Genomic DNA, 24,577 nt, shown 5'->3' with positions numbered 1-24,577 from the left:
TTTCAGGCACCTATTTACTGCCAGGTGAACAGGTGCATCAGGTTGAAAAACTGTCCATTTGTTTCTGCCTCTACCGGGGATTGACCCCTGGAACATCAGGACTACGAATCCCGACCTCTGTCCACTCAGCCATCAGGCCCCCTTATATTCTAGCAAATAACTACCTGCCAACTTACTTGTATTTCATAACATGTAGATTCCACATTTTCATTAATTCCTTCTCGCCTTCGTTGACATCAGAAAACTCGTCAATCATCATTTGTGTCTTTTGCCGAACCCATTCAGAATCGTGTTCTCCTTCACTGTCCTCGTCAAGCTCGTGGGGTTGTATAGGGAGGCACGTCATTGTGTGATGATACAATCTGAAAAGATACACATCAAAAAGATAAAACCAATCGACCATCGACTTGAGAATGGTCCAGGATGGACCGAAACGTTGTCGTCTCTTCATCTTCAAGTGTGTGGTCTGGTCTAGATGAAACCATTGCATATATATACGCGCACACACACACACACACACACACATTGTGTTCCTAAGTATATTCAGATCAGTCGTCATGCAACCTGTCCTCTTACAATTTACGTCTGAATTGGGCCGTTTACCCATATGGCCGAAATGGACGTAATTTGAAAATGAAAAGTACTGTGGTTGAAAATAAATTTTGGATTTTTTCTCAAAAAGAATAAGTTAAATTAAGGGTCCTTTGGTAGGTTAGGAGGGCAGGAAGTTCTCCTAAGGTTTAAAAACATCACGAAAATCTACAAGTTTCGTATCCTAACCGAACCGAGTAAGCCAGTGGACGCAAAACAGAAAACGGGACAGTACGTCACTTTCATGAGCCAAATTCATTTCAAATTACATCCATTTTTGGCCATACGGGCAAACGAGCGAAAAGCGAGTTTTAAAAGGACAAGTTGCATCATGATAACATCCTTAGACCGACAAATAAATAAGTGATAACAAATAAAACTTGAAACACTGGGGAGGAAACCTTGATTCAATTTCATTCAAAATGAGCCAATTTTACTAGGAAAGACCAAAATATTTTATCTGCAGATATATGTGTATATATATATACAGCCCATCCTCCTTGCTTTGGTAGTACTTATAGTAACGATGAGGACTATAGTACATATACCGCCATACAATGCAATTAGAAAGTAGAAATTGGTACTACAGAATTTGGACAAAATGGAAAAGATTTTCTCTTTCTTGCAAAGATAAAGTAAACTAACCTAACCAAACCTTCCTAGGCCTAATGCATGCCTGTGTTCCATAATAAGCCTAGGAATATTTAAGTGTGTCTTTAAGCTTGCCAATGGATTTTTTTTGGATACTATAACTATCTGACTCGGCCAGGATTCGAACCCATGCCGTCCAGGATCACCCCTAAACGTACACAGTACTGTGACCACCGCACCAATGATCATCTACGATTATTGGTGCGGTGGTCACGGTACTGTGTATGTTTAGAGGTGACCCTGGGCGGGTCAAATAGAGTTCTTAGTGATCTATATGGCTTGCGCGTTCATCCAGCTTTCTCATATGTATATTATTGTACCCAGATTGTGTAAAATTGAGTTCGTAGTCTCTTTCGAAGTACTGGCAGCGGAAGCAGTTTATTGAGCATGTGGATTAGATAATTATTCACACCAAGTAAACTGCTCGTCATTACTACGTCATTACGAGTACAATATTACTTACGCGTCTCATTCTTAAGTCATCGAATAGCTTTCAGATTTTTTACTGCCATGGTATATGTCATATATGAAGGCGACGGGGCAACAAACATCATGGTATATGTCATATATGAAGGCGACGGGGCAACAAACATCACGGTATATGTCATATATGAAGGCGACGGGGCAACAAACATCATGGTATATGTCATATATGAAGGCGACGGGGCAACAAACATCACGGTATATGTCATATATGAAGGCGACGGGGCAACAAACATCACGGTATATGTCATATATGAAGGCGACGGGGCAACAAACATCACGGTATATGTCATATATGAAGGCGACGGGGCAACAAACATCACGGTATATGTCATATATGAAGGCGACGGGGCAACAAACATCACGGTATATGTCATATATGAAGGCGACGGGGCAACAAACATCACGGTATATGTCATATATGAAGGCGACGGGGCAACAAACATCACGGTATATGTCATATATGAAGGCGACGGGGCAACAAACATCATGGTATATGTCATATATGAAGAAGATGGAGCAACAAAGCCCATGGTATACACCATATATGAAGGTGAGAAGAGGTTCTGTCATATATTAGGGGGACGGGACAAGAAAAACCACGGTATATATATCACATATATAAAGGAGATGAAGCAAGAAAGGGGGGGGGGGACGTGTAATTGTGCGATACGAGACCACGAGATCAAATCAATTCTCACGATGTAATGAACTATATCACTGCGATACGTGTTATTAAACAAAGCCGATTAGCAACAATTGGTCATGGATTGGTAGTGAATATGAAAAAACTGACTACATACTCATCAATGTTTTCATCCACATTAACAACGCAAATGAGAGTTGTGATATTTATCTTTAATTAGGCCATATTTTAATGATTTTTTAAACGTTTTCATCACTGATTTGAAATGAAAATTATGGAGTTTTGGAACCATTTTGGCATTAACTTTACCTGAACATTTATAAAAACAAAAATATACACAGAGAAATCACAATAACATGAAATATATCAAACGAACAATTCCACAAGGGCCGTGATGAGGGTTCGAACCTACGCATGGGATGTTCCCAGATACTCAATATGTCCTTATCAAATGCACTATGAAGTTTTTGCCAGAAACAAGTACGCAGTGCAGGGGGTTAAAGGAATAATATCGAGAACACAGAAATATGTAAGCAATGAAGTAAGGGCGAAGAGGGAGAACTGCCTATTGACATAGCTTGAGTGCATGGGGGGAGTTGTGTAATACCCTGGCGTGTGCCTTGGAGAGGCTGCGGGATCCAGTAAGTTCAGTAGAACTTTGGTTTCAACTCTTTTACTATGTCATAGCTCAGTCGATTGAGGCAACGTCTGGGATGCTCTCAGACGCAGGTTTGAATCCTCGTCACGGCCCTTGCGGATTTGTTCATTTAATAATATCGAGTGCATCCATGCTTCCTTCACGATTTCATTTTCAAAAGGTATCTATCTTCTTTGCTGGAAAGAAAATTGTACTTTTAACATAGAATAAATCAACCAAGTACATTAAATTAAGCTACAATGCAACCTTTAAAATAAAAATAAAGTTTTAACGAAATACTTTATGATCCTCACCTATTATGGCCTAATATATACGACCGAGGTAAATCAAAATCATCATCCTGCTCTAGGAATTCCGATAATGAAGGCTTCGGTCTTTTTGGTCTGCAGACTAATACTGAAGTGGTTGGCGTTCGGCGCGTGGGCCCGCTCCGGGAAAACGCAAACCCGGCCGGCATTGCTACCAAGTCTTGTGGGTTCCCCGCGTAAGAGCCGTCGTAGCATTCATTGAGAGCAACGTCAATTCGCGCTCCTTTAGGATGTGGCTGCAATTAAAAAAGAATTAATAATTACAAAATTAATATATTTTTTAGTTAAAAGATATTATGATATTTTATGACCTTATTTTTAAAAGAAAACAAAGAGGGTAGTCTATGATTCTTTGGCTCCACAAACAATGCAATGTAAGGCGATGAGTCACAATAACGTGGCTGAAGTATGTTGACCAGACCACACACTAGAAGGTGAAGGGACGACGACGTTTCGGTCCGTCCTGGACCATTCTCAAGTCGATTGTACAATCGACTTGAGAATGGTCCAGGACGGACCGAAACGTCGTCGTCCATTCACCTTCTAGTGTGTGGTCTGGTCAAAATGCAATGTCAAATGGTTTGCCAGTCCTCTACATATACACTGAGACACACTTCCATATGTAGGCTGCCTACTCTCATAACAACCACTATTACAACTACCACTATTGTTAATTACTACTATTGTCACTACTACACAATGTGTTACCAACACTATACACATCATTTAAAATGGTAAACAAAATTTTTGTCAATTTACTGTACATCTAAAAAATGTCAACTTGATTTACACTACTGAACAGCTGATCAACTTTTCCAATCCTATGTTTAATTACTCGCACATTGTAAATTCCTAATGCAGATTAACTAAATTTTCTTGTCAATACGTGATGCAATTGCACAGGGTTTTTATTATAGCTTCGAAGTATGGACAACATTACACTTAATATTCACATTAATATTAATATTCACATTAATATTAACATTACACTTCCTCGGTATTAAATTATGACCACAATCGACTGACTATATAAGCCGAGTATTGCACACAAATGTTAAGGTGAACCAAGCATGAAACCCTTGTTTAAGCTTTTAAAAAGATAATACATAAGAACTAAACACTACCAAATCACAAGTTGAGTATTATGAACAACACTTGTGAAGGTGAAGCAAGCGTGATAAGAGTGAACACGAGTGCCAACACCATCAAACTACTACATGAGACGAGTCTTGCATACAACACGTGTGAAGGTGAAACGATCATAACAGAGCTAACATGAGCGCCAACACTACCAAACTACCACAAGAAACACATCCTACATACAACACATGTGAAGGTGAAGCGCGCGTGACAGAGCTAACACAATCTCCAACACCACCAAACTACCGCACGAGACGAGTCTTACACACAACATATGTGAAGGTGAAGCGCGCGTGACAGAGCTAACACAATCTCCAACACCACCAAACTACCGCACGAGACGAGTCTTACGCACAACATATGTGAAGGTGAAGCGCGCGTGACAGAGCTTGAGGTGTTTGAGGAGCGAGTAGAGGGCCATACAGTTGAGCGAGCACCAGGGGCAGTGGAAGTCTCTTCTGGCTTCGGTCTGTTGTCGACTGTTGTTGTTATACACAAATTGGTAGAGCACCAGCTGGGGAGCCTCAGGACTAGCCACACCTGGCAACACAAAACACAAAACATCTGTAAATAAACAAATTAATGGAGAAGCAAGGAAACTATCAGTGGGGAAATGCCAAGCAATTACGATTTTTATAGCACTGGGAAAGGATAATGATTTGGGATGGGTCGGGAGGAATGGTGCGCAACCACTGGGAAGGGGTCAGGATAAGGATTAGGGATGGGACGCCGGGGGAAAAGGAATAGTGCCCAACCACTTGGATGGTCGGGGATTGAATGCCGACCGACACTGCCGACCTGCACGAAGCGAGACCGTCGCTCTGCCGTCCTGCATGAAGCGAGACCGTCGCTCTGCCGTCCTGCATGAAGCGAGACCGTCGCTCTGCCGTCCTGCATGAAGCGAGACCGTCGCTCTGCCGTCCTGCATGAAGCGAGACCATCGCTCTGCCGACCTGCATGAAGCGAGACCGTCGCTCTGCCGTCCACCCCAAGGAGAAGGATGAAAAGGATAGGGATGGATGATGCTATTTACAATAGAAACGCCCTTACCTTGAGGCTTTGGTTTTGTGGATGCACTATTAGCCAAGACGACATCTAGAGGCTTGAGAGGTCGTAATCTCGGCCGTTCTATGACAGAAGTGGAGTTTTCACTGTTCCAGTTTAATGTAAACTTAAGAACAGGAATATTATTAAATATACCATCAAATTTGAGGGTATCAATACTCTCCCAACTTGCATTCTTCTTTGGGCTGGATTTACAAAGCTGGGTCGACTCCCCGGCTTGAAGTTCCAACATTAACTCGTACTGCCCAGGAGTTAGTAGACAACGTCCGTGGCGATCGAACATCACTAATTCGCCAAAGTACGTCGATCCTACACCACCACCACCACCATGACTATCCCCATTGACTGCATTAGTGCTAACCGACAGTATGTTATCTTGCGAGTCCTGCGATGCACTTCGGCCGACACGACGCCGCTTAACCACAGGCTCCCCAGCTGAAAGTTATGGAGTACCATTACTCGGTAACAATTACTATTACTTAATACATTTTCTACTCGCAAAGAACAAATATCGAATTAAGTTTCTCCTAAGAATTATTGGTAGACTGGTAAAATGTGTAAATTTCAGGGTAGACAGATAGTAGAGAGGAATGACAGGAGTAAGGTGAGAAGCCATGGACAGTTAAATGTGTGAAAATGTAGGGAGTTCATAAAGAAGCAGAGAGAGAGAGAGACAGAGGGGGGCATATCATGGACAGGCTTATCAAGGACAGCTATATCATGGAAAATGGACAATTACATATGGGATAGATCCCTTGATGACACATTAGGAGCAGTATAGATTACATGATTATTCAACTTTAGACTACTGAATGTATTAACACTTTAAACTCTTCATGTGAACTTTTTGGATTATTGTAATTGCATAACTCTCTTTTCTTGTTAGCTCTAAGAAGTTAATAGTCAAAAACCTTTTTTTTTATTTATACTGTATACACAAGAGTTGTTACATGGTTGTACAGCCACTAGCACGCGTAGCGTTTCGGGCAAGTCCTTAAGGGGGCGTTATTCGGGTATCATAAAGTTGTTGTTTAGTGTCAACCATTATTTTTGACTAGTTGTATATGAAAAGGGCTACAATTGTTCGAAGTTTCAGCACTGTAGCCTAAATAGTAAGGGAGATTTTTAATTTTTTTATTTTTTTCAACGAATTTTACACATTTTCAAGTGTAAATTTACAACCACACCTTTCAGATATAATCATTCTATGACACTTTTCTGACACATTAACATATAATAAAGGATCTCTAGCAAAAGATTTTCCAAAACGTCTTTAGTTTTCCTAATACAAATAGTCTAAGTTCCCCCCAAAATTATGCAAATATATCATGTTTATTGCTATTATAAAGTCAATAAAGAACTCAAGATAAAAACATTTGCAAACGATTTTAGAGACAAAATTTATATATAATGTGTAAGTTTCATGTAAATTGCATAAAAAATGAAAAAGATATTCATGTTCAAGTAACAAACTTTCAAGTAAAAAATAAAGTCTAAGGTGTTGCCCTCTGTGGCTGAAGTTGACATCAACCAATTTTATCCAAAATTAGCACCCTTACAGATATACACCTGACAGCATGTAAGCCTAAGTTTCATGCAAATCGCCCCATAAACAAAAGAGAGAGATAAAATTAAAAAAAAAAAAAGTGAAATTTGACTTTTTTTTTTAACTAAATTTTTTGTTAATAAAACTAATTATAATTTGTTTTTAATATATGCTATTGTGATACCTGTGAGTCATAGACATGATTTCAGTTGACATTTTTGTTTGATAATCTTTTTTGACCATTTTTGAAATTTTTTGACACAATTCAATATTTTTTTCATCCTTCCTATTTATGCTACGATGCTGAGACTTGGACCAAATGAAACCCTTTTCATATACAACTTGTCAAAAAAGTTTGATTGAAATTGAACGAGTTTTCATTTTTTGCATATTTTGTGAATAACGCCCCCTTAACCCTATGTTCCCCGAAATACGATCCTGCCAAATTGTTTAACAACCAGGTACCCATTTTACTGTTGGGTTAAACAAAGGCTACAGTTAAGGATTTGCGCCCAGTAAATCCTCCCCGGCCAGGATACGAACCCAGGACAAAGCGCTCGTGAAACGCAAGGCGAGCGTCTTACTGCTGCACCACAGGGACTGCTATGGATATAACCCTTATAGACAGCTATTTAACCACTGCTACGAAGACATTGCAGTCACCTGGTGGCAATGTTTAGTACTCCCTCATAATCCCCATCACGACACACACGCAAACCACAAATGTTAAACAGCTTCAGAATGCGTGAACTGGTAATACGCCTAATTTGTAGCACCATGAAGCGCTAGTCACTTGACAATTAAAATCATAACTTGACTGCAAGATATCAAAGGAAATATATGAACTTATGCAGAGTCAAGCCTGGCTTGGGGAGTAGAACAACTCCCAGAACCCCATCAAGCAGGTATCAAGCAGAGAGTAAGTAGTCACAATAATGGGGCTGAAACTTAGTAACCCAACTCACACGAGAAGCAATGAAAGTGACGATATTTCAGTCCGTCTTGGAGCGTTATCGTGTCAACACAACTGGATAAGGAAGGATCCAGGATGGACCAAAATGTCGCCACTTTCTATTAATGTGAGTTGGGTTAATATAAATTCATAGACATCTAAGTTAATGCCAGAAAACCTACACCATTGATCAATGAATGGACATAGCACATTCTGCTATCTTATATGAACATTATATGAAAACTTTTCACAGGTTTATTTTATAACAAAGAGGTTTCAGAGCCAAAATGCCCACCTTGGTTATATCGTGCAATGGACAATTAAATCAAATGAACGCTATGCATTTGAGTGCGTGTCGAGTCCATACAATGGATCGAACATACCGAAGCAAGTCAAGGGGTATGGGTTCAATCCTGATCGTATGGACTCGATATTTTCTCATCTCCAGTAATAAAATAGAGATTCATGTATCTGTTCTTCACGACTTCAACATTCAACGTTTTACAACAACTTACCGTTTTCTTGATCGTGCACTAATGAAACACGAAATACTATGACATATGACTTGACTTGGTGGCCGTTACTGGAGGTAAAATTGTGTGTGGGGATACTTAGGCAGGAATTCCGCCCGCCGCCCCCTTCACCTTCTGCCGGATTGATGTTCACATCTTGCGTCCCTACTGATACCTGTCAAGATATATACCTCGTTTAAGACTAAAAAAAGTCTTAAAAAGCTTAAAAAAAAAGAGCATCGAATGTAATGAAATGCCATTTTTTGGGCGAGACCCGGAGGCTTCCCGGAGCTATACCGGGCTGATGTGTACATATTAGATTATGGCAACAGTCAATCGAAGGAGTTCTAGGCCTACTGGGGACCAGAGCTAGAACCTAGCCCCCCCTCAAGAGAGGCACGAGGAGCAATGGCCTAAAGACACCCCCTGTGTAATTGGAAGCAGTCTTTGTCTGCCATCTACAAGGTCAGGCACCCAGAAAGGTAGGAATTTAAAAAACAACTGCCGGTCAAAAATTTGCAAACTGAAAGTTGAACTAGCAAACAGAACTCCCCAATAAAAAAACAAAGAAACAAACATGACATCACCAGAACCGCTGCGCATCTGTCTGCGCACCCCCCACTTCCCGGGAGGGGGACAGGGGGATCCCAGACCTCCACGCCAGCAACTCTCCTCAGTTCAGAGGCCGAGTATCAAAAACACAAAAAACCGCCGGCCGGGGAGGGAGGGAGGAATGCCAGGGAGCCTCCGGGTCTCACCCAGAAAATGGCGTTTCATTACATTCAACGCTGGTCTTCTGTGCAGAGCCCCTTCAGCTCCCCGGAGCTACCTAACCAAACATAAGAAAAGGGACTCGCCCTGGAGGCGGTCGTCCCTCGCTCCTCAACTCAAAGTCGAGACAACTGGCCACAGCCTGCGACCCAAGGCTATACACGTCCGAGGAGGACTAGGAACATTAACAAGGTAATGTGCAGTCAGGATACTGTTCGACCTCCAAAAGCCTCGTGCATGAAAGATAGGCCAGGACACATTACAAAAACAGCAGTCGAACGCCAAACTTACGAACGGCGTGGGCATGGATATAGCTGGACCTAATAATCCTGCGGACATCCTGGAAGACTTGCGCCCTGAAATAAGGAAGAAGGGAAACTGGGTCAACCCAAAGCACGTCATCTGCCACAGAGGCCGTGGCGTGCAAATAACGGCGAAGAGCCACAAACCGACACAAAACATGATACACCCCCAGCCGAACCAAACAAGCATCAACAACCCTCGGACCTCTTCTGAAAACAGCAAACTCATTCTTCGCCAGAGAAAAAGGAGACGGCTGCAAACGAAGAAAAGACCACCAAGCCCGAAAGAGCAGAAACCCCTGCGCCGGAGGAGAAAATGAAACTCTCCGATCCGACCCCCTGAGGTCAATGCCAACAAGAAAAAGCCACCACAAACCAAGGAGAAGGGAGAAGAGAGAACCCGGTACAATGACCAGGACAGCTCGGGCTGCGCAAGAGCAGGCCGGAGGTGAAAACAACATCCAAGAAAGCTTGTGGAACAGAGCAGAAGTGACATCCACCCCAAATGTAAGCTGCAGCAGCTCTGCCAGCGCCACCCAAAACAAGGCGATGGTACCTAGCATAAGATGACTGTCCTGAAACAACCAAGAGAGAAAGGACAAAACATCCCGACCAGAAATTCAAGACAACCTATGAAGAGACAAAGTGCCGAAAGGACCGCCAGGAAATTTCATGTTGCCGTTGAGATGAAACTCGCATGTGGGACACCAACTAAACCACTTGTTCACCATACAAGTGGTGATAAACCCGCGTCAAAAAGACCAGACACAAAAAAGCAGAGAAGATCGAACCAGCCACGTACTGGAATGGACCGACCTACTGAAAGAAGCCGAGCTGCAGGAAGACCCTCGAGTTCGGACATCGAGCAAGAAGCTCCTGAAACTAGGGCTGGGCCAGCCACCAAAGAGCCAACAGGACTACTCGTCCCTGGTAAATCTCTCCAAGCGAGCTAGGACTCACTCAGAGCCACAAACAAACCGGTGGGAAGAGGTACAGGCAACCAACTCGACCAGTTCAGACGAAAGGCATCGACCCTGACGGCCTCGCAGTCTGGGAAGGGCACCACATACACTGGAAGATGCCTCGACCACGTCGATGCAAAGAGGTCCACTTCTAGATGCCCGTATGTCCGGCAGAGCCAACAAAATGAGTGTGTTGACCATCCATTCCATGGATAGGGGAATGAACCGAGACAGACCAACCGCCAGGACGTTTGACACCCCTGAACGTGAACTGCCAGAAGAGCCAAACCCCGAGAACTCGGCAGCGAGTCACCTGAAGCGACCAGCCCCAAGGAGCCAAAGGCCGCATCGAACCACCATGATTCAGACAATGAACCACCGAAGAGCAGTCCAAATGGAGCCGGATTGTTTCTCCACGAGCAACACGAACCCTCTGAAGTGAATGCCACACTATCGCGAACTCCTGCACTGTGCTGTGAGCCCGACGGAAGGACAGACCCCACTGACTCTGGCTGGCCTGGTGAGCACTGGTCACAAAACCCCAGCTGAAAGACGAGGCATCTGTGAACATATAGAGCGAGAGCTCGGGGAGGCGTCACGACACAGAACACCGAAAAAAACTCAAGAGAAAGCCGGCGACGTAGCAGCAGACACAAGGCTCCCGGGATCCGAACACAGCGATCACGAGTGCGGCGGAAGAGATGCCCCCGAAGAACCAGAACATCCGCTGAAGCTAGAACCGACTAGACAGGTAGACCAACATGGCGAAGATCAAGCTCCCGTACCGCCGCTCAAACAACCGACGTGTGACCCAGGTGGCCTCCAAAAACAGTCTTAAGTGGGACTGCAGCAGCAACAATGCTGCCAGTGAGAGAAGGAAGCGGTCTGAGAGACCCCATATAAGACCTAGCCCAGTCCGAACCTGAGAGGGAACCAAATGGAACTTCTTCCAGTACACCAAGAAACCAAACCATCCAGGCAAGCGGCGCCAAAAGCAGACGGACCTGAAACAGTGGTCATCCGAAAGGTGGGGCAAAAGACCCCAGGGGATCAGACGGGACAAAACCAGTATGAATCGCGAATCTGCCCAGTCCCGTTTCCGAACTGAAAACACTACTGGCTTACGATGACTGAAGGAATCCCAAGACATAACGCGACCCTTCCGGGCAGGACCTCCAAAGGCCCCACCCCCTTCCCCCGTAGAACCTACAAGTCCGACATAGGCCGTGAACTAGACGAAGCCGTCTGCAGAAAATGCACTACCGCAGACTCTGCAAACAGCAACAAACAAAATAGGGGATGAAAAACAAAGAGCCAGACGATTCCAAAGAATGGACGAGCACCGCCTGTCAGCAAGCGAGGCGAGAAGCGAAGAACAGACACCACCTCCCTCAGAACCAGCGCATACAACTTCAACAAGGCAGCTGGCACCCAAGCTGCAAGCACAGCGGACACAGGCCCGGAACCCAGCTCCTGCAGGGAAAAAAAAAGCGCAAGACCGAAGCCAAGTGCCCACGGGCGTGCAAAACCTCGGCTACCAGGGATGCTGAAAGGGGAGGAAACCTGCACGTGAAGCCGCACCTGGACGACATCATAAGGAAGGTCGGGGGCAAACAATCATGTATTGATATGTTTCAACTCGCACCCCAGGAATACCTGAACAACCGTAGTCAATTCCCGCCACTCAAGTGCGCAGTCCGACAGAACGATGCCAAGCCCCAATGAATGAAAAGGCAGCCTGCCAGCCAGGAAGACTCCGGCACCTCGTAACGTACCCAAAAAGAGTAGCTAAACTCAAAAGACGGCTTCATTATTGAGGTGAAATCTGGGTCTCGCAGGAGGTAAGCCACAAGGGCCTCCCACACCTTCCTCGGTGGGATGCTGGAAGCCAAAAAACCTCTGGAAGGAGGGAACCGAAGAACCCAAGGGAACTCTGAACCGAACCCAGGGAGGAGTCGAACTCATAACAAAATCGTACAGGGAGGGAGATAGAAAAACCCCTCCCCCCTGTAACAACAAGCCCCGCCCCGAGGGTACCATACACCCAAGCAGGGACAAGTGGGGCCCAGGCCCTGCCAAGTCAACTTTTCCCCAGCCCCGGAATCCTCCACGTCAGGACCCCGGGGCTGAGCCATCCTCCAAACCCTCTGCCTCTGGAGAAAAAGCAGAGTCCCCCAGAAGGGATGAAGGGGCCTGCTGGCGTGGCCCAAAAGCTCCGGCAGAAGGAACAGGCTTGAATGCCTCCGCCACCGATCCGGAAGGGGCAATCCCCGAAGCCGCCAGAGCCTCACTACCAGTATAATCAAGCGGGACAGATTTGGGGCATCCGGAAAGGCAACCAACCTCGCACACTGCTGCAACCTAAACCTCGCATGCAACGCTAAAGCTGCCTGCTCCCAATTAACAGTCTCAGTGGACTGGGTGAATGGAGTACAAGCAAAGACCACCACTTACGACTCCGGGTCATAGGCGTCACTGACCAAACAGGCAGCAAAGCGGAGGCAGACAGTGAGTGTCACCCTGAGACAAGGGGGCAGAGCGACCTTCTAACTCGCACAAGGCGAGGTGGAACTCGGAGGTCTCCTAGATTGGAGCACCGAGCCCCAATGAGGGTTTCCAGGGCCCTTAAGCTGACTGCTGAGGGAAGCCCAGGCGAGGTACTGCTAACCAGTTATCCCAGAGCTACCAAGCAAACAATCTAAAAGCTGAACCCCTACGACGTGTGCAAGCACGAGGGATCCTAGTGGAGGGCCACCAAAATCCTACAAGTGGTCCTACCGCCACACCAGGTAGACTCCCATCAGGCAAATCAAAACAAAAACATAAGAAAACCCTCGCAAAAGCACAACGTCTCCAGATGAACAGAACCGGTTGCTATGCGTATATCAGACAGCTGCACAGTACCTCGTGCCCCAGCCAGCAACGAAACTACCTCCAACCCAAGGACAAACAGGAAGGAGTAAGAACCTCCCCAGCTGAACCCCCAAGGGTGGGCAATCACCGAGCAGCGACAGAACCACACCGACGTAGCCGCTCCTGAACGGCTCGTGAAAGATAACCCTGAGGCCGCAAAGGCAGTACTTACGGGGCACCTAGGGAAGGTAGCCCTAGGTGCACGCAGCCCCAGTACTTTTGTGTTACTTCTGGCTCTCACACCACCGAAACAGAACAATAACACCGCACTGCAGCACTGCGCAAAGAGTGGAGCCAGAGCGATCGACCGTCACCAACACAACAGCCTCTTGAAATGAGGAGTTGCCCCGGCGTCGAGGTGTGGGACCCCCAGTCCCCTTCCCAGTGAGGGGGATTGCGCAAACGGATGTGCGGTGATTGTGGTGACGTCACGTTTGTTTCCTTGTTTTTTATTGGGGAGTTCCGTTTGCTAGATCAGCTTTCAGTTTGCAATTTTTGACCAGCAGCAGTTTGTTTTGGAATTCCTACCTTTCTGGGTGCCTGACCTGGTAGATGGCAGACAAAGACTGCTTCCAATTACAAGGGGCGTGTCCTTAGGCCATTGCTCCTCGTGCCTCTCCTGAGGTTATCTTGAGGTTATCTTGAGATGATTTCGGGGCTTTTAAGTGTCCCCGCGGCCCGGTCCTTGACCAGGCCTCCACCAGGGGGCAAGGTTATGGATCTGGTTCCCAGTAGGCTTAGAACTCCTTTGATTGACTGTTGCCACGGTCGAATATATATACACATCAGCCTGGTATAGCTCCAGAGAGCTGACGAGGCTCTCCACAGAAAACTTTTTTAATTCACGCTTCTTACAGACTTCTTAAATTTGATGAAACCTAATCTAACCTACCTAACCCTAACATAAATAAGTCAGTGATTCATGTTCCTTATATATTAATACTATTAGGAGAGAAATGTTTGAAAATAGCAAAAATCACACTGCCTGTTAAGCAAAGTAGGCCTTGCTTACTAGGCCAAGTAGTACAGTTCTGATTATTAGGAATGACATACATACGTACATATTTTTATTATAGTAATAAAAAATCACACACACACACAACATATATATATGACACACTGCATTTGCATCGTATGCATAATATATATATATATAATATATATATATATGTCGTACCTAATAGCCAGAACGCACTTCTCAGCCTACTATTCAAGGCCCGATTTGCCTAATAAGCCAAGTTTTCATGAATTAATGTTTTTTCGTCTACCTAACCTACCTAACCTAACCTAACCTAGCTTTTTTTGGCTACCTAACCTAACCTTACCTATAAATATAGGTTAGGTTAGGTAGGGTTGGTTAGGTTCGGTCATATATCTACGTTAATTTTAACTCCAATAAAATAAAATTGACCTCATACATAGAGAAAAGGGTTGCTTTATCATTTCATAAGAAAAAAATTATAGTAAATATATTAATTCAGGAAAACTTGGCTTACTAGGCAAATCGGGCCTTGAATAGTAGGCTGAGAAGTGAGTTCTGGCTACTGGGTACGACATATATATATATATATTATATATATATATATATATATATATATATATATATATATATATATATATATATATATATATACATATATATATATATATATATATATATATATATATATATATATATATATATATATATATATAATATATATATTTATATATATATATATATATATATATATATATATATATATATATATATATATATATATATATAAATATATATATTTATATATATATATATATATATATATAATATATATATATATATATATATATATATATATATATTATATATATATATATACATATATACATACACACACACAGTATATGTAATGTGTGTATGCATGTAATTTTTTTTAATTACACTTAGATAGTACAAAAAACCACACACACACACACACACATTACATACACAGTATATACGACACAAAGGCAGTGTATGAAGATACAAGCCTTTATCACCAAGAACTCTTTTGAACCAACCAGGATTCAAACCTTTGCCGCCCATGATGAACGCCTGACATACAGGGGTGCTGTAGCCACTACACCAATAATCATCTATCGTATCTTGAGGTTATCTCGAGATGATTTCGGGGCTTAGCGTCCCCACATCCGGTCCTCGACCAGGTTATCTTGCGGTTATCAGAGATGATTTTGGGGCTTAGCGTCCCCGCAGCCCGGTCCTCGACCAGGCCTCCTTTTTGTTAAACTCTCCCGGGAAGCAGCCCGGTCCTCGACCAGGCCTCCTTTTTGTTACACTCTCCCGGGAAGCAGCCCGGTCCTCAACCAGGCCTCCTTTTTGTTACACTCTCCCGGGAAGCAGCCCGGTCCTCAACCAGGCCTCCTTTTTGTTACACTCTCCCGGGAAGCAGCCCGGTCCTCGACCAGGCCTCCTTTTTGTTACACTCTCCCGGGAAGCAGCCCGGTCCTCGACCAGGCCTCCTTTTTGTTACACTCTCCCGGGAAGCAGCCCGGTCCTCAACCAGGCCTCCTTTTTGTTAAACTCTCCCGGGAAGCAGCCCGGTCCTCGACCAGGCCTCCTTTTTGTTACACTCTCCCGGGAAGCAGCCCGGTCCTCAACCAGGCCTCCTTTTTGTTACACTCTCCCGGGAAGCAGCCCGGTCCTCAACCAGGCCTCCTTTTTGTTACACTCTCCCGGGAAGCAGCCCGGTCCTCGACCAGGCCTCCTTTTTGTTACACTCTCCCGGGAAGCAGCCCGGTCCTCGACCAGGCCTCCTTTTTGTTACACTCTCCCGGGAAGCAGCCCGGTCCTCGACCAGGCCTCCTTTTTGTTACACTCTCCCGGGAAGCAGCCCGGTCCTCGACCAGGCCTCCTTTTTGTTACACTCTCCCGGGAAACAGCCCGTAGCAGCTGTCTAGATCCCAGGTACCTGATTTACTGCTAGGTGAACAGGGGGCCATCAGGGTAGAAGAAACTCTGCCCATTTGTTCCCGCCTCCACCGGGGATCGAACCCGGAACCTCAGGACTACGAATCCTCTGCGCTGTCCACTCAGCAGTCAGGCCCCAGACAACTCATATCATTGATGTAGTGATTACACCAATGATAGACGATTATTTTTAAGCAGTCTTATAAACTGTTCTCCATTACTTAGCATACAAAAATCCCTCGAGTAATTGTCTTGAAACATGATTAGTTTAATACAAAAAAAAAAAAATCAAATACTTCAACAGCCTTACTTGCATTAATGGCGCCGACGACTCTTTCCGTTTCTTGTGGCACATCTTCACGATAAAAGTCTCCACCCGGGCCACATCCCCACACACACCTTCCACTGGTAAATATAAAGTCATTGTGTAAACCTCTGGATGTCTTATAATTCAACCATTATTAATATAAGGTCTCTGATAGACTATCATGCACCAGCTTTAGTCCTGCAAAATGGCAAAAGTATTCATAGACTGGAAAAAATCCAAAAATCCTCAATATGTGGAAAGAATTAAATATACTTAGCATTCGAGATAGAATATTTGAAATCAATCTTACGGTGGGACTCGAGCTTCTGCGCGATAACAAAAACAACATCATATCAGTTGAACTGTTAGAACACATACGAAATGGAACCAGCATATCTAAATGATTCAAAGAACAGCCACTCGTATTAAAATTATGGGACTGCACGATGTATATACAGATGAAAGAGTACAGCACTGCCTTCCACCCTGGCAGTTAGTACCTTTCAACATCCCGACGCCTGCATACCCCACCGAGAAACTAATGGCAAACAACCCTCATGCTCAGCTTGCTGCTAAATTAAGCACCATAGAACACATTCACAAAATATAAACAGAAAACATCGCGCAGACCATATACACCGACGGATTACTCAATACACTGTACAGCAACAGGGAGGGCAGGAAGTGCTGTTATTGCTGATCAGTCCGATAGAAGCACAATTCAAAGTCATATAAGAATTAGTCACTGGGCATCCACAATGCAAGCCGAGTTGGTAGCAATACTTGTACCAATCTGAATTATTGACAACACCAAAGTAGACAGCTTAATTATTTCCAACTCCCTTTCCTCACTACGAGCAATAAACAGTTTGCAATCAAGTAATAATGTGCTTGTCTCAGAAGCCAGACATAGATATATAAATATATTTACCAAGAGGGTAAATATAAAAATGTTGTAGACTCCTTCTCACATTGGTCTGCAGGAACATGAAGTTGACGCCCTTGCTAAGGCTGCAGTAAATAAAGACAGTATTGAACTGAATCTTGAGTTATCAAATAGGTCCCTTAAAAATGTCATTAGACGAGAACTCCTGGATGGATTTGAAGAAAGTAGAACAGTGCAAACTGGAACTAGCAGGTCCATTGTTCATCACAATGAAATGTGTGAAGTAAAACGGGGCATGTAACAAAGTCAGTAGACTAACAGATGTTGTCACAGCTCGTATAAGACTTGGCTACAAGTATCTCTGGCAGTTCGGCTTGTATAGGGACCTAGATGAAGTGAAGTGTAAAGTGTGTGGACAAAGACAGGGACACACACTCGAACACCATATCTTGGATTCTAGTAAAATTGAGCCCTTTAGAGAGAAATCTAAGCTCACGCTGTATGATATGGCAACCTATCTTATTACCAAGAATAAAATACCTGAAATTCTTGCACTGTATCCATATCTTAAGGTTATCTCGAGATGATTTCGGGGCTTTTTTTTTTTTAGTGTCCCCGCGGCCCGGTCCTCGACCAGGCCTCCACCCCCAGGAAGCAGCCCGTGACAGCTGACTAACTCCCAGGTACCTATTTTACTGCTAGGTAACAGGGGCATAGGGTGAAAAACTCTGCCCATTGTTTCTCGCCGGCGCCCGGGATCGACCCCGGGACCACAGGATCACAAGTCCAGCATGCTATCCGCTCGGCTGACCGGCTCCCTACTGGCATATTTCCCTTCCAGTAGATAAACGAAATACGAGATTAAGAAACAAGTAGTGTATAGTGAAGACTAATAATAAACAGCAGCTCCCCAATGACTTGTCTCCATTGCACAAACAATTATGTACTAGTGATAAGACCTACCATTAATGTATAATGAAAATATATATATATAGCTCTTGAAATAGAACACACTGTAACTAGCTGACATGTAACTATAAGGTGTGAAGGATAGATGAAATTGCTTATGTAATAATCTTAGATGAGGTCTGATAAAGACCTTTTGTGCCCTCGGTAATGCTTTTGCGCTACCGCTCACAGAATGAGTATGGGGTGCACAATAAACTGGCCGCCTCTGATAGCAACAATCAATCAACCATTAACAAAAATATGTGATATTAAATGATCTCTTTCTTAGCAAATCTATTGCTCCCTTGTGTAATATGCAACTTCCGACTTTCCCAAGTAACTTGCAAACTGTAGGCAAAGGCCAGTACACTACTTCGTTGGAAGGTGAAGACGAAATCTAGTCGAAATGCTTCTGCCAGCCCCATAAGAGGGGGGCCTTTATGTCCTCCACCTGTCCTCTCACCTAACACATCGCTTTATTATGAAATTGCCTCCACCCATTAAAAATGTAGCTTACTAGAAACGTTTTAAGCGCCCTATTGTTTAGGTTCGCACGTTTCCGAAAACGTGCGAAAACACACGTTAGAGAAAATGGTTTAATTGTTTTACAGAGTGGCAAATCAAGAGACTGGGTTCAGAGAAGACCCAAACAAGTTATTAATGACCGGTAGAAGGTACATTTGTCTACATATTGCTCCACCAATGACTAGTTGCCTGTCTAGTCACTGCCACCTCCACCAGTAACTAGTCGCCTGCCTGGTCACTGCCACCTCCATCAGGCAGCACCACCAGTATTGTCAACAGCCGACCTGCTAACTTGCCTCACTCTGCAAAGAATAAGTCACGATAATGTGCCAATAACAACCCAAGCCAAACATCTGGAGATTGAGTGACGACATTTCAGTGTGTCCCACACTTGACAGTTGAGAGACGGGCCCAAAGAGCCAGAGCTCAACCCCTGCAAGTACAACTAAGCGAGTATGTAATAAGGGCCCCAGAATGGACCATAACATCATTGGGAAGGTCAACAACACACCAACTAATGACGAGAAAAACCACAGCCCAAAAGAAGGATATATTTAGATATCCCATTAACAAGGAGTTATCCTAATGGCACAAACTGATGACCAAGATGTGAAACATAGTTATCATGGTCATATTTTTATTGATCTCGGGGCTTAGCGTCCCCGTAGCCCCGTCCTTGACCAGGCCTCCTTTTTGTTACACTCTCCCAGGAAACAGCCCGTAGCAGCTGTCTAGATCCCAGGTACCTATTTACTACTAGGTGAACAGGGCATCAGGGTAGAAGAAACTCTGCCCATTTGTTCCCACCTCCACCGGGCATCGAACCTGTAACCTCAGGACTACGAATACCGAGCGCTGTCCACTCGGCTGTCAGGCCCTATCGTAGTTCCTTGTTTTCCAGTTTTTGTAGTTAATAACTTGAGGAAGCCACCAAGGAGATCGTCCCAGATAACCACCACTGAACGTAACGAAACTCCTCTCTCTAGTAAAGCCCTCATGTCTCCTCCATTCTCCACCTCCCTACCAGGTTCATTGGCTTGTTGTCCATCAGCCCTGGATTGGCCCTGGAACTGGCTGCTGGTTAGGCTCTGGCCTCCCTGATGGCAGCCATTGGCACTAATGGGTTTGAGTTATGTTTCGAGTTCAACTGTTTGCATTGGATCATTTGCAGTCGTCTGACTGTTTCGATGCTTCGTTACCCACGAACTTTGCATTTATCTGTAAGGCCTCTGATTTTCTGGATGATTATTATCATCACCCCAGTGAGGGGCGAGTGTGCAGGGGAATTTTACACTCTCCCGACACCCTCGTCGGCGAGGGGGAGCCGACAGCTGAGTGGACAGCATTTCGGATTCGTAGTCCTTTAGTTCCGGGTTCGATCCAGTGGAGGCAGAAACAAATGGGCAGTTTCTTTCACCCTGATGCATTGTTTACCTAGCAGGAAATAGATACCTGGGAGTTAGACAGCTGCTACGGGCTGCTTCCTGGGGATGTGTAACAAAAAGGAGGCCTGGTCGAGGACCGGGCCACGGGGACGCTAAGTCCAGAAATCCTCTCAAAATAACCTCCCCTTGCTCCCTTGCCTGATGGGAATTTATCACCACCCCAGTGACAGGGTGGTGATAACATCAGGTTGGATAACCTTAACCTTTCACACTAGAGATGATATAACGGTATTTTTCAAGACGCTAGGGCTCTCTAGAGCGGAATACTGCTGCACAATGACAGCCCCTTTCAAAGCTGGAGAAATTGCTGACCTGGAGAGCATGCAGAGATCCTTTACTGCTAGAATCCACTCAGTAAAACATCTAAACTACTGGGACCGACTAAACAGCCTAAATCTGTATTCCCTTGAGCGCAGGCGGGAGATACACATAATAATTTACACATGGAAAATAGTAGAGGGGCTGATCCCAAACCTGCACACACAAATAACAGCACATGAGACCAGAAGGCATGGCACGATGTGCAGAATACCCCGATTGAAGAGCAGAGGTGCAACAGGTACTCTGAGATAGAACTATCAACATCAGAGGCCCGAGACTGTTCAACACGCTTCCGCTACATATAAGGGACATAACTGGCCAACCCCTCACAGTGTTCAAGAGAGAACTTGACAAACGCCTCCAAAGGATACCCGATAAACCAGGCCGTGACTCATATGCCAGGCTGCGAGCAGCCGCATCCAACAGCCTGGTTGACCAGTACAGCAACGAGGCCTGGTCGACGATCGGGCCGCGGGGTCGCCGAGTCCCGAAATCACCTCAAGGTAGGCCTCCTTTCCGTTACACATCCCCCAGGAAGCAGCCCGTAGCAGCTTTCTAACTCCCAGGTACCTATTTACTGCTAGGTAAACAGGAGCATCGGGCTGAAAGAAACTGCCCATTTGTTTCCACCAGGAATCAAACCCAGAATCTCAGGACTATGAATCCACTCAGCTGTCCACTCAGCTGTCAGACCTGTAACGGGTGTTTCACTGTATTGAACACTAGTCCTTTTTGAAGTACTGTACTGCTTAGAAGATAGTAATTAGACACATTATCCTTTTCATTATCATTCAAGGCATTTATTCTCCCGCGTTTATTCATTGTGTTATGTCCTAGTGAGAGTACTGTATTACATAAAAAAAGATTCACATTGCATTAGATGTTGAAAGTCATATTAGCCCAGGATGGAGTTTGCAACTTTCCCGAGGGGATGCACAATATTCCCTAAGGGTAGGGTAGTGTGTGTAAGGGTAGTGTGTGTAAGGGTAGTGTGTGTAAGGGTAGCAAAAGTGTGACCTGAACTAAACATTCTTCAGCAACTGCCCTGGCATACTACAGATTTCTAAGTGCAGATAATGAGTCATAATAACGTTATCTTGAGATCTTGAGGTTATCTTGAGATGATTTCGGGGCTCTTTAGTGTCCCCGCGGCCCGGTCCTCGACCAGGCCTCCACCCCCAGGAAGCAGCCCGTGACAGCTGACTAGCTCCCAGGTACCTATTTACTGCTAGGTAACAGGGGCATTCAGGGTGAAAGAAACTTTGCCCATTTGTTTCTGCCTGGTGCGGGAATCGAACCCGCGCCACAGAATTACGAGTCCTGCGCGCTATCCACCAGGCTACGAGGCCCCCTGATAGTGGCTGAAGATATGAAGACTTAACCACACACAACAAGATAGGGAGACGACGACGTTTCGGTCCGTCCTGGACCTTTATCAAGACAATCGACTTGATAATGGTCCAGGACGGACCAAAGCGCCGTTGCCGTCAATAATTTTGTATTTACAAAAGCTTTCCACAATGACTAAACAATTCAAATGCAGACAAGCAATAAAATATTTGGACTTTCCTGACTGAGCAACTAAAGCATTTCATTCAAAGAGAATGAAAAAACAATCTCTTACCCACTCTACTAAGGCTTGTAGCACGCGGCAATGTAAATAATTCAAAGACTGACTTTGTGCCTCCTGTTTAGCGTGAAATGTTGCCTATAAACTCGTACAATCATTAACCCATGACTTACTCACCTATGTAAAACTACTACTGTACCTCAAAGTGCACTCAACTAAAATTAGGTAGCAAGTCAAAGGCAAAGAATTTACAGACAGTAATTGGACCACACAAATCAAGAAAATTACAGAAAGTAATTGGAGCACAGAGGGAAATCACAGCCAGCGACTGTAGCACAGAAAAGCTGTAAACAGAAACGGCAACACAGGAAGAAATTCTAGAGATTGAGGCATAGTAGGAAATTGCAGATAGCAACTAGATCAGTGTCCTAGGGTTAACCCAACTGTGTTCTGGGCATAAACGGAAATTCAAATTCACTCACATTTATCATCATGGAAACCGGTGAAGGCTATATTGAGGTAGCTAGCTGGACGCTCATTTTGCCGCTCGCTCTTCTGGGTCACCTGAAACGCCCAATCACGTCAGCTCAATTATACAACACAATTTTCAGACGCATGCTCCTATGAGGATGAATTGGATGCCGACAAATCCAAAATTTGTGTATGTTGGTAATATTCCAAATAATTCTCGGACCGCCCCCACAAAAAAAATGAAAATAATGCAACTCCTTTCCACCTACCCTTGCACACTTGCTTCTTCTGCCCAGCCATCAACACCCTGCCTGAATACACGTACACTCCATTTCTGTGTACACACACTGAAAACGATATCGCGAGTAAACCCATGACCCGATCAAAACTGCTCCACAGCCACAGCAGGAGGAAAATAGCAGCGAGGGAACTAATAATGAAACTGAGAAAAGGGGAGAGCAGATACACAATGACAAGGAGGTGTGTGAAGAACTCGACAAATTCCAGGTCTTCACAATAGAGCAACAAGAAGTCCTTGTACTGAGAGGTGGTGGTGGTAAACCAAGCAACCTTGGAGGAATTAGAGCTTACCAGTGATGAGGTCAAAAGGAATCTGTTGGAGCTGAATGTGACAAAGACTGTTGGGCCTGACAGAATCTCACCATGGATACTGGAAGAGGGTGCAGAAGCACTAAGTGTGCCACACACTATGGAGTATAACAGGTCACTGGAAATAGGAGACCGACCAGAAAGCTGGAAGACAGATAATGTAGTCCCAATATACAAAAAGGGTGACAGGCAAGAGACACTTAACTGCAGGCCAGTCTCCCTAACTTGTATACTATGCAAGGTGATGGAGAAGGTCGTGAGAAAAAGGCTCTTTGAGCATCAGGAGAGAAGCTTTGTAACACCACACCAGCATGGGTTCAGATATGGTAAATTGTGTCTCACAAGTTTATTTAAATTCTATGACCAGGAGACAAAAATTAGGCAAGAAACAAAGTTGGGCAAACTACATTTTCTTAGGCTGTCAGAAAGTCTTCGACACAGTACCCCATTAGCGGTTGTTACGAAAGTTGCAGCAACAGAAAGGAGTAAAAGGTAAGGTGCTCCAGTGATTAATGAAATACCTAAGCAACAGGAAACGGCGAGTAACTGTGAGGAGAGGGGGGGGGGGGGAGGCGAAAGACATCAGAGTGGCGAGATGTCACCAGCGGAGTTCCACAGGGCTCTGTACTTGGACCCATCCTGTTTCTGATACAGTATATGTAAACGACCTTCCAGAGGGTATACGCACATTCCTTTCAGTGTTTGCTGGTGATGCAAAAAGTATAAGAAGAATCAAGATAGAGGAAGATAGAGACTCTACAGGACGACCTGGACAAACTGGAGGAATGTTGTAGGAAATGGTTACTAAAGTTTAACTTGGGGTAAGTGTAAAGTAATGAAATTAGGTGAAAGGAGCAGGAGGCTGAACACAAGATACCATCTGGGAGGTGATATCTGCAAGAGTCAAATAGAGAAAAAAGATCTGGAGATTGACATCACAGCGAACCTGTCCCCAGAAGCCTACATCAAAAGGGTATCATCAGCAGCATATGCTAGATTGGTCAACATAATAACTACCTTTAAAAAGTTGTGTAAGGAATCATTCAGA

The 24,577-nt window shown here is 44.5% G+C and overlaps 1 protein-coding gene across 2 annotated transcripts in view; it reads right to left on the bottom strand.

Annotated features, from left to right (window-relative positions):
- LOC123755809 (polycomb protein suz12-A) overlaps window positions 1-24,577 on the bottom strand; it is a 76,214-nt gene that overhangs the window by 15,454 nt on the left and 36,183 nt on the right. For both annotated transcript variants that reach the window (XM_069305462.1, XM_069305461.1), the window contains exons 4-10: window positions 22,932-23,013; window positions 16,758-16,852; window positions 8,556-8,727; window positions 5,528-5,977; window positions 4,833-5,017; window positions 3,323-3,573; window positions 177-362 (exon numbers count right to left, since the gene is read on the bottom strand). In XM_069305462.1, coding sequence (XP_069161563.1) covers window positions 177-362; window positions 3,323-3,573; window positions 4,833-5,017; window positions 5,528-5,977; window positions 8,556-8,727; window positions 16,758-16,852; window positions 22,932-23,013 — 1,421 coding nt within the window. The remainder of the gene's footprint in view (window positions 1-176; window positions 363-3,322; window positions 3,574-4,832; window positions 5,018-5,527; window positions 5,978-8,555; window positions 8,728-16,757; window positions 16,853-22,931; window positions 23,014-24,577) is intronic.

Source organism: Procambarus clarkii, chromosome 55 (genome assembly GCF_040958095.1).
Source record: "Procambarus clarkii isolate CNS0578487 chromosome 55, FALCON_Pclarkii_2.0, whole genome shotgun sequence".
NCBI lineage: Eukaryota > Metazoa > Arthropoda > Malacostraca > Decapoda > Cambaridae > Procambarus > Procambarus clarkii.
The sequence above is the reverse complement of the archived record's forward strand: the minus strand, read 5'-3'. Positions and strand labels throughout refer to the sequence as shown.